Source organism: Octopus bimaculoides, chromosome 25 (assembly GCF_001194135.2).
Source record: "Octopus bimaculoides isolate UCB-OBI-ISO-001 chromosome 25, ASM119413v2, whole genome shotgun sequence".
Taxonomy (NCBI): Eukaryota; Metazoa; Mollusca; class Cephalopoda; order Octopoda; family Octopodidae; genus Octopus; species Octopus bimaculoides.
The window spans coordinates 22,355,412-22,367,703 of NC_069005.1; the positions used below are offsets into that span (position 1 = coordinate 22,355,412).

Here is a 12,292-nt window from a genome sequence, read left to right on the forward strand (position 1 = left end):
CACACACACACACACACACACACACACACACACACACACACACACACTTGTCTCTCAGTGGTCGCCAAGACACCATTAAATAAATACACACACCATATTTTGCATTGAGTTCTACATAGGAAAATGTTTAACCACTGCATAACATGTACACATATACTAAGTTAAAACATCCACCACATTTCTCTCCTTCTCTGCTCTGTATGATATGTGTGTGTGTGTGTGTGTGTGTCTGTGTTTGTCCCCTAACTTGGCTTGACAACCGATGCTGGTGTGTTTACGTCCCTGTAAATTAGCCGTTCGGTAAAAGGAGCCATGTGGCTGGGAAACAAACTCCTTACCACACAGCCACGCCTGTGCCTACCTCTCTCTCTCTCTTTCTCACACTCACTCTCTCTCACATACACACACACACACACACGCACTTCCGTCAGTTGAAATTCTTTCTATCTACACCTACGTAGTCTCCCTACTTACAGTATTGTTTTTTGTATATTGCAGAAGAACAGCTGTGTAAAGTAATTGGTGACCTTCTAATAGCTGGCACAGAGACCACCACATCAACAATCTTGTGGGCCCTTGTCTATATGTTGCACTATCCCGATGTCCAGAAACGGATTCAAGCAGAAATTGACGAAAATGTAGAAGACGATCGTCTGCCCTCACTCAACGACAGGTCTCGTCTACCATATCTTGATGCATCTATAATGGAAATTCAGCGACGAGGCAACGTTGTCCAGCTGTTACTTGGACGACAGACACCGAAAGACATTACATTTGGTGGATACACGATTCCAAAAGAAGCCATTATCATCCCCAATCTTGGTTCAGTAATGACAGACAAGGAAATCTGGGGCGATCCAGAAAATTTCCGACCTGAACGATTTTTATCAGAGACAAAGGGTAAAAACGAAACGCCATCAGCCTTTATACCATTTTTTGTGGGTAAGTTGATATTCTCGAGTTTCAATCATGCTTTTTCTTTATTTTGAAACCTCGTTTTGATATTCAGTGTTTGTTGGGGTTTATTAGATTGAGGTTGAGGTATCAACTAATACACTGTGTAACAATTTTTGTCCTTGGGTAGCAACTGTTATTTGCTATTTGCTTACCCCTAGAAAGTATGAAAAAAATGACTAATATTTTCTTCAAACTTTGCTTTTGTTACACTCTCAAATCCCCAAAGAATCCCTCTCAACACATGGTTATGATGCTCCCCCATTACTTCTGCTCATGACCAGAGATGCACATATTGTCAGACACTAAGGGACATGCTCAAGTGGTTAAGATCAAACAACCAACATCCAAATCTGTGGTAGTGAGCAGAATATTTGCTATAATGATAAACAAAAGGAAGAGGAGGAACGAACACAAAAACTTGCTAGAAGACTACAAACAAAGCTGCTCAGTCACAATACAATACAACAGTGTACTACCAAAATATAGCATGGTTAAACACCATCACAGTCAAATATTGAGGTGTTAAACACACATCAAGTTAAAAACCTATGTTGAAATAATAACATTAATAATAATCTCTTCTACTATAGTCACAAGTCCTGAATTTTGTGGGGAGGGGCTAGTTGATTACATCAACCCCAGTGCATATTTCATCGACCCTGAAAAGATGAAAGGCAAAGTTGATCTCAGCAGAATATGAACTCAGAATGTAAGGCTTGACAAAATGCCACTAAGCATTTTGCCCTGCATGCTAACATTTCTGCAGGCTTGCCACCTTAATGAGCATGGCCGTGGATCGTTACCAACGTTGCCTTCCTGGCACTTGTGCCAGTGGCACGTGAAAAGACATTCGAGCGAGATCGTTGCCAGTGCCGATGGACTGGCCCTGTGCAGGTGGCACGTAAAATACACCATTTCGAGCGTGGCCGTTGCCAGTACCCGCCTGACTGGCCTTCGTGCCGGTGGCACGTAAAAGCACCCAATACACTCTTGGAGTGGTTGGCATTAGGAAGGGCATCCAGCTGTAGAAACTCTGCCAAATCAGATTGGAGCCTGGTGTCGCCTCCTGTCCCCCAGTCCTCAGTCAAATCGTCCAACCCATGCTAGCATGGAAAGCGGACGTTAAACGACGACGATGATGATGATGATGATGTATAATAGGTATAATGATTTTTTTTAATAACAACAATGTTATCTTTGTGCTCTTTGTAGGTAAACGAAGCTGTCTCGGAGAACCACTGGCCAAGTCAGAGCTGTTCCTTTTCCTGTCTGGAATGTTACAACAGTTCACTTTCACATGTGCAGCTGGTGATGAGTTGCCACCTCTGAAAGGGGTGTTTGGCATCACCAACATGCCTCATCCATTTAGAATACAAATCAATCGAAGACAAAGATAATGCATGCATCACAATGATGGCAATGATGATGACTGAAGGAAGAATGAGACAAAAGGAGGAGGTGAAAAAAAAAAACAAAGAAGAGGAGCCAACACAAAAACTCACTACAAGACTACAAGCAAAATTGTATAGTCACAATGCAATACAGCAGTGAACTATCATAGCACAGCATAGTCAAATAATGAGTGTTGAAATTTTGGAAAAATGCATTTCCTTTTCTGTATTTTTATGTGTATATTTTGTTACATATGTGCATAAAAAGTAGCACATACATAGAAAAATGAGTATACGAATATATAAAAACTTGTATATAGAAATATATAGACACACACATATTTAAGTGTATATATATCTACATGTATATAGATACTTTTGTACATGTATATATGAATGTGTGTGTGTGTGTGTGTATATATATATATATATATATATAAACACACACATACAAACCCATGTACACATACACATGTACATGCATACGCACATCTGTATATAGACACACATAGTCGCATATAAATAACCATATATGTGCATACATACACACACACATACACACACTAATATAACCTTGTGCATATTTGTATGTGATATATATACTTACATTTGTGCTGTATGCATGTAATGTGGATAAGTTACACTATAGAATGTATCCCTATATTAAACATATTAAATGTATGTATGAAAATTATTTGTAAATTTTGTGTAACCTATTAGCTAACATATGTGGTATGTTTATGTAATCTACTGTTACTACCACCTAGCAACTACTACTCTTAGTAAAAGAGTAAAGAATATCCGTGTATGATAATTGTCACATAAATGTGTGTGTGTAATAACTGTAACATGAAAAAAGAGTGTGTGTGTGTGTGTGTGTGTGTGTGTGTGTGTATACATACACACACTCGTGCATATATACACACACACACACACACACACACACACACACACACACACACACACACACACACACACACACACACACACACACTCTCTCTTGCATAGATGTGTGTGTCTCCTATATATATATATATATATATATAGCAGGATGAAAATATACAAGTTGTAAAGTATACTGAAGATTCAGTATACAACATGTGGCAAAATTATGAGTTGAAAATTATAATTTTTTTTTTACACATATTCATATATATATATATATAATGTAATATCCCTATATGAAAATAATACGGGTGGGTGCAATATCTAGTATTTGAACCGGTCTGTTTATAATCCTTACCAACTGACAATGTCCTTCCATTGCTACAGGACCGCAATTGTGGCTTTTTGTCACATTTTTAAAGATCTAATGTGTTACCAAAATTAGGATTATTATCATCATCATCATCATCATCACCACCACCTTCATCTCTAGGGCAGGAGTATTTGGCGGAGCGATTGTGTCAGAACAAAGTGTTTGATAAATGTTATCTTTATAATTTAATGTTCTGGATTGTAATTCTATCATGTGGTCATCCTTCTAGAGCAGGCTCAAAGTGTGAGTTTCAGTAATATATCCTTGTGTGTGTATTCTTCAAATTCTGGGCTTTATGTAATCAGTTTTTCTACAATTCTTCAAAAAACAAAAACAAAAAAAAAAACTTGTGGCCTTAAGCCTAGATTAGGAGTGGATCGGTAGAATCATAAGAGTATTTGACAAAATCCTTTGTATCTCATAGCTCTGTATCTTCTGTGTTAAAATCCTGCCATGGCAAGGTTAACTTTATACCTTTTGTTCTTCAAAGGTCCATAAAATAAATCAGCAGTCAGATACTGGGATCAATTTAATCAACTAATTCTTCCTAACCCCAGATTTCTAACCTTCTGGTTATGTCAGAAATTATTATTCATCCTCATGTCTGTGGTGTTGTGGCAGGGAAAGCAGAGAGTCAAGCTAGATGAATTAAGAAATATTTAGTTTTGTCATTTTAAACGGGGTAGCAAAGCACAAAATACAGTGTATGCTGTTGCTCTTTCCATTCTAAGTTCAAATCCTCATGAAGTTACATTTGCCTTCCATCCTTCCAAAGTTGGTGGAATAAAGTGAGTCTAGAACAGGGTTGGGGAGCCTTTTTAACCAATTGCCCCAAAAAATATTTATTTATGCTGACATTACCCACTCGATTTGAAAAGAAGAGAATCGTAACTTCTTTGAATTCAAAAGATTTATTGAATCTATTTTATTGAATTTATTTACATGTCCATTATATTGGACAGATGCAGTGCTGCCAGAAGAAAAATTCCTGTGGTAACAAGGAACATGGTTTTTTTTTTTATATAATTTTACTTATGAGTCTTAATTACCCCCCAAGAATTTCATTTTTACTCCTCTTGGGGTAATTTACCTTGCTTCGCTGAACCCTGGTCTAGAGCAATGGATTGGCCATGTTTTGTTCACATATTACACAAAAAGCTCTACAGCATTTGTTCTGGCTATTTATTTTCCAAGTTCAATCTTGCCAAGATCATGTTTTCCTTTCATTCTTCTGCTGTTGATCAAACTAAAAAATACCAATCAAATACTAGGTTATTGATTTGATGTTCTTATAAAGCATATTAGCTATGAATGGAGTTATGAAAGATTTGGATTAACTTCGTTTTTCAGCCTTTTTAGGTTGATCAATCAAAATTCCCTCTGAGAGCTTATGGGCAAGTAGAATTTTTAGAGTATCAAACAAAATATTTTGTGGCATTTGTTCTGGATCTTAACATTCTTAGTATTTGATCTTTACATTCTAGAGTACAGCAGATTTTTCTGTACCTTAATTATATACATCATGCAAACGTTCTATGATGGGGTTTCAGGTCTTCTACTAATGAAACAAAAGAGCAGAAGCACTGGGGTTTCAGGTTTCAAATACTACTTGGCTCAACATTGCTCTTTGTCATTCTTGGAGATGGTAAAAAAATAAGTACCAGTCAAATACCTGGAGCCCATCTAATCGATTATACAATCCCCCCAAATATTTGTGGCTTTGTGTTCATTGCTAAAAATATTAGGGGTATTAGAATGGTTTTGGGTATGATAGAATGTGGTTGGAGAGTCTTACTGGAGTTGATTAAAATGTAGTACCAGAAATGTACTGAGGTTAAAGTTGATTTATCACCTAAAATCACCCCCCCCACACACACACACACACACAGTAGCCTCTGTACAATTGAGAACTATTCAGTTGTCATAAAGCACAATGGAAAACATTATCATAATCATCATCTAGATGTAATACCTGAGGAGTTGTGGAAATTATTAAAAATACCAAATATATTAGCTATGCTGGTTTCACATAACAGGCATCCATGCCAGTGGTACATAAAAAGCACCTTTCGAAGGATGGACCTCACAGAGGCAATGATAAGTGACCAAGGTAATATGCTATGCTTGAGAAGATTTGTCAAGTCTGCCATGCTAGAGAAGACTTGTCAAGCCAAAGTCCAATGCTGGTGTCACATAACTGGAACCTGTGCTGGTAGCACATAAAAGTACCCATTACACTTTTGGAGTGGTTGGCATTGGGAAGGACATCCAGTCATAGAAACCATGCCAAATTAGATTGGAACCTCACACAGTTCTCCGGAGTACTATTTTCTGTCAAACCATCAAACCCATACCAGCATGGAAAGCAGAAGCTAAATGAAATTATGCACAAACTCACATTCTCATTTACACATGCACACACACACACACACACATGCATTATTCAACAACTATCTGATGCTGCTAAAGCAAAATATTTCTTTATAATAAATATTTTTGATTTTGGTACAAGGCTGGTAATTCAGAAGATATGTGGTTTAATCAATAGCATTGACCCTAGTACTTGACTGGTACTTTAGTTTATTGATGAAGGGTGGAAAGAAGGCAAAATTGCAAAGCACTTTCCAAAGCTCAAACAATTTTGCCAGCTTGCTGCCTTAATAATAATAAATGGTTTCTGATTTAGACACAAGGACAGGAATTCTGAGGTGAGAGGATGACAACTCTAGTACTTCACTTTTTTGAGACTGGTAGCATGGAAAGCAAAGTTGGCCTCAGATGGATTTGAACTCTGAATGTAGAACCAGGAGAAATATTACAAAGAATTTCTTCCAATACCCTAACAACTCCATCAGATTACCATTTTAATAAGAAATAATAATGGCTTCAAATATTGGCACAAGTGTAGCATTTTCAGGAAAGGGAGTAAATTGATTACATTGAACCCAGAACTCAACTGATGTTTTTTTTATATCAACTTCGAAAGGATGAAAGGCAAAGTTGACCCCAGCAGAACTTGATAGTAATAATGTTTCTGACATTAGTACAAAGCAACATGCCTGATACCATTATATAATTGGTACTTTATTTTACCAACCCACCCTATAGCAAGATATGAAATAGGAACTTTGCTTTTTCATTTGGAGGCAGGGGTATCAGTCAACTACTAGAATCAATACAATCAATTTTATACTCCACATTCTGCTTCCCTGAGATTTGTGACATTGTGACAAATTAGTAATAATGATAATTTTAATATTGGCACAGGCGAGCAATTTTTAAGGGGAGGGGAAAAGTTAATTATATTGACTCCAGTACTTGCCTGGTACTTAACTTTTAGAAGGTGCATGGCTCAGTAGTTAGAGCATAAGGCTCACAATCATGAGGTAGTGAGTTTGATTCCTAGGCCAGGCTGTGTTGTGTTCTTGAGCAAGACACTTTATTTTACATTTCTCCAGTTTCCCCAGTTATAGAAATGAGTTGCAATGTCACTGGTGCCAAGCTGTATCAGCCCTTGGATAATATCAGTGGCATGCAGAGGAGAGGCTGGTATGCATGTGTGACTGCTGGTCTTCCCTAAACAACCTTGCCCAGACTTATGCTTTGAAGGGAACTTTCTAGGTGCAATCCCATGGTCATTCATGACCAAGGTGGGTCTTTACCTTTACCCTTTAAACTTTTATCATGCTTAGGCAAATTATGGCACTGTACAAGTTTTCACCTCAATAGCTGCAGGTGCATTGTGTCTCGGTGAGAGGGAAGAAAATTCACACAGTAACATGATGCATCTACAGTGTGCTAAAGATTAATTTTGTTGTCCCAGAGGGATGAAAGTCAAAGTTGACCTCAGCAGGATTAGAACTCTAAACTCAAAGAGCTAGAGGAAATACTATATGGCATTTTGTCTGTTGCTCTAATGATTCTATCAGCTCACTACCTTGATAATGTTATTTATTAATATGAATATCACAACCACCCACCCCACCCCCAGAACCATGGCTGTCACCATCATCATCATCATCATCATCTTAATATACAAACAAGAAAATAGCAAATACTTCAAATATTTTCCCTTTTGTTTTGTTTCAGTGTTCATTTGTTCAATGCTTTTCATTTTTTTTTTTGTACGCAATATATATGTATGTCTCTTGAGAGGGGTTTTCAAAATGATTTTTAAAATATTTTTTAATTCTTAAAATTTTATATGAAACAATAAAAAGCTTTGTGTGCGTGCGTGCGTGTGCGTGTGTGTGTGTGCATGTATATATACTTGTATGTATATTTATATATGTATGTATATATATACCCATATACGTGTATATGTGTGTACATATGTGTATATGTATATATTAAAATTAACATTTTATTTGTTTCAGTGCTCTTGTTATCTTATTTTGAGATTTTTTTTAGAATCTTACTGAAATTGCTTAAGTTTTTATCCCTTTTTAAGTTATAGCTTCATTTTTTTTTTTTTAATACTTTGAACAAAAGTGAAAAACCCTTTCCAGCTTTGATCAATCATACACATGTACAAAATCAATATAGACAGACAACTGGTAAAGAGTTTAAATAGTAAAAAGAAAAAAAAAGGGCACCTATTCATGTGGCCAGGCAAATACATGCAAAATTTACTCTAATCAAACAAAATTAAATAAAATAAAAAAACTGAAATATATAACTTAACAATGTTTGTTGAAGCAGAAACAAACAGAACAAAGCAACTTGAAACTACAGTTAGACCAAAAAAATGTCCTTTTTAAACAGTTATGACTGAAAACAAAATAAAATAAAAAGAAACTTTATTCATTTCATAACTTCAAGGAAAAAAAAAAAAAGCTATAAACCAACACGACCATATGATGCATGGCCCTTCTTTCACATAACACTTGGTGACATTTTCTCTTCTCTCTCTCTCTCTCTTCTTTTTTTTTTTTTTGTTGCAAGAACAACTTATAGTAAAAAATCAAGCTATTGTATAAATCAGTATTTTATAAGTACCCTTCAACCCTTTAGCATTTAACCTGACCATATTGGGCTTCTGATATTTGCTCTATAATATCATTTTCAAAATAAATAATCACATCATTGAAATCTCATAGCTCCAAGATAAGATGATTAATTCAAAACTATGTGAATAAATAAGCATTACATTTGACAGGGTAATCTGAATGCTAAAGGGTTAAATGAATTTTTTTTTTTTTACGCCAATTCTTTAAGTTCTTTTTTTTTTTCTCCTTGTGAAATTGGTATCCAACAACTGCGTTTTTTTTTAAATTTCTAGTTGGCTTTTTAAAAATCAGATCTTTACCCATTTACATCATCTAAATTTTTCAAAAGCTTCAGTCAATTGATCTTAGTGTACCTAAAACCACCACATCACACTGCCCTGTAGATGTCATGAGTCAATGTGAGATGCTTTTTCTGTGCTTGCTTGACCTGCTAGAAATAGTGACCAAATACCTCTTGAACTTATACGCATGATGATGGTATGTGTGTACATATGCACGCATGCAATGGGCTGTTTTCAGTTTCTATCACTCACAAGGCTTTGTTCAAAGCAGAGCTCTTGTAGAAGACACTTGCCCAAGGTGCCAAGCAGTGCGACAGAACCCAAAACCATGTGGTCGGGAAACCAACATGGCTATAACTCATTAAATAACACAGTCATCCTACATAGCCATGTAAAGACAGGATGGTCATGGCAGGAACAATTTTGATTATAAGATCAGCTCAATTAGATTTGACCTGTGGCTAAAATAATGAATTGGCACATTGAGATTCAAAGAAGAAAGTAAGGTAGAGAGGGGGAAGGGTTCACCTCTCCTCTACTGCCACAGTATCTCTTATCTAGACATACTGCTGCCCTTAAGAGGAAACCAACAAGATACTTATCTATTAAAAAGTGCTTACAATGGTAACTGAGCATAATCTCCCCCGCCAGTGCAGCATTGTGTCACCTATGTGTGGCTTAGTAGGACAGGCCTAAGAACCAAAAGAAGTTACACTACATATCTTCTTGCCTGGAAACCTCTTTGGTGTTGGAATGTGAACCAGTGACCTTTTCTCTTTTAAGACTCTAGTAAACCACCCACTTCTAACAAGTTTGCCTGCTTATGTATGGTACTTTCTTAAAAAAACAAAACCCTTTAACTAATTTCACAGGAACCAATCCATCTGCTGTTAAATTAGACAGTTTCAACCATGCATATACACACACGCCATCGGTTATTTCGTTTGATTTATATATTTTTATCATTTTTCCATATATTCATTTTTCATGGATGGCATGATGTGTGGTATGCTTCCTCCATTTTTAAACTCTTACAACTGTTTAAATCAGCCATATCTCACTCAAATACTGTTTTATGTTCAAACCAGTCAAATCTGACCTCACAGACCTATGCTACAATGTCATTTTAAAAATAAACAATCCTATTATCAAAACCTCAGAGCTATGAGGTAATACTTGATTAATTCAAAACAGTATGAAAAGATAAGCTTTACATTTGATAGAATAATCTGAATGCAATAGGGTTAAGATAGGTACAGCTGTAGTTAAGAAATTGGCTTCACAGATATGTAGCTCTAGGTTCAATTCTTCGAAAATACAGCACCTTGGGCAAAGTGCTTTCTCCTGTAGTTCAGGCTAGTCAAAACTATATGTGAGAAATTTGATTAACAGAAACTGCAGAGGCCTGTTGAGCGTGTGGCTAAATATATCCATATAAATGACACATTCTTGACAGGAAAGGAAAATGTTGAACTTTTTTTTTTTTTCCAGCAATTTTAATGTTAAAGATTCATCTTCTGCTAACATAATATAACCATCATCTGGTAAAGTCATTAAAGCAGATGATTGGAACGTTTCAGAAGATAGGTCATCTGGAAAAATGCTTAACATCATCCATGTACACAATCTTGTTTATATATACAAATATACGAGAATACTAGCACATTCATGTGTGTATAAACATTTGGCACGTCCATAGTGACACACATATACACACAAATTCAACAGCTCAATGAACAATCTTGCTCTCAGATAAATTATGGCTTTTACTTGTTTCAGTCATTAGACTGCAGCCATGCTGGGGCACTGCCATGAGTTTTTAGCCAAATGAATGAACACCAGTATTTTTTCTTTACTTTTTTTTTAAGCCTGGTAATTATTCTATTGGTCTCTTTTGTTGAGTTGTTAAGTTATGAGTACATAAACACACTAATGCCAATTGCCAAGTGGTGGTGGGTGACACAAACACTTACACATATATGATGGGCTTCATTCAGTTTCTGTCTACCAAATCCACTCAATGATTTGGTCAGCCTGAGGCTATAGTAGAAGACACTTGCCCAAGGTACCATGAACTTGGAACCATGGGGCTGGAAAGTGAGCTTCTTCACATGCAGCCATGCCCAACAAGAAAAACAACAAATAAATCTAATAATTCAATGGTAATTAATAAAAGCTATAATAATTATTTACTAACAGATCTTACATTCTGAGTTCAAATCCGACCAAACCCAATTCTTTGTTTGTCATCTTTCATTATAGGGTTTATGTAATAATTCCCAGCTAAGTACTGGGATCTATTTAATCACCTATAATCCTTTACCCTCTTCTGCTAATAACTTCCGGCCTCTTCCAAATTAGGCTTATATACACACACAATAAAGACAAAGGTATATTAGATACATTACAAGATATGTTCTTGAATTATTGAAAATTTTCTTCCCATTGAGAGAAGAGTAAACTAATTCCTTATGATGATTGTGACCAACTCCAAATAGGAAGAGGGGAAAAAAAATCTCAAAAATTCTCTGAAACTGACATGCCATTTGTCTCTGGAGATACTAAGACAAAAACAAAACGAGCAGGAAACATATTGTAGGGTCCTTAGCAATAATTTAAACCAAATGAGCTAAGAAAAATAATTTAGAGCAGCCAGTGGCATGAACATGGACAGAAAAAACAAATATATATATATATATATATATGTATGTATTACCCATTTATATATATGTATATATCTAAAAAGTAAGAAACGAAGTAAAAAAAATTACTTCAAAGGGGTGTGTAAAACATCCAGTTCAACTGTACATCAGTTGAATACCACATAAATATGGCTACCATTCAAATTACAAGCAAATTAAATAGAGAGGTACAATTGACAATCCAATAATTTATTTATATTATAATATACTACGAATATTATATATAACAGAAACAGTTATTGGTTATTGAATAATTGTTTATGTTATCTTATATTATTGGATTGCCAATTGCATCTCTATTTAATTTATTGTTTATGTATGTATATGTATGTATGTATGTGTGTATGTATGTATGTATGTATATATGTATGTATGTATATATGTATGTATGTATGTATATATGTATGTATGTATGTATGTATATATGTATGTATATATGTATGTATGTATATATGTATGTATATATGTATGTATATATGTATGTATGTATATATGTATGTATGTATATATGTATGTATGTATATGTGTATGTATATGTATATATATGTATATATATGTATGTATATGTATATATATATGTATGTATATGTATATGTATGTATATGTATATATATATGTATGTATATGTATATATATATGTATGTATATGTATATATATATGTATGTATATGTATATATATATGTATGTATATGT

General features: G+C 35.1%; 1 protein-coding gene and 1 long non-coding RNA gene across 4 annotated transcripts in view; one reads left to right on the plus strand and one right to left on the minus strand.

The window, feature by feature from the left end:
- LOC106882576 (cytochrome P450 2U1) overlaps positions 1-11,441 on the plus strand; it is a 42,607-nt gene extending 31,166 nt beyond the window's left edge. The window contains exons 3-5 of the mRNA XM_052976800.1: positions 499-942; positions 2,170-3,212; positions 3,357-11,441. Of these exons, the coding sequence (XP_052832760.1) occupies positions 499-942; positions 2,170-2,354 (629 nt within the window). The 3' untranslated portion in view covers positions 2,355-3,212; positions 3,357-11,441. The remainder of the gene's footprint in view (positions 1-498; positions 943-2,169; positions 3,213-3,356) is intronic.
- Positions 1-12,292, minus strand: part of LOC128250819 (uncharacterized) — a 368,397-nt gene that overhangs the window by 336,273 nt on the left and 19,832 nt on the right. The gene's annotated exons all lie outside the window — the stretch shown is intronic.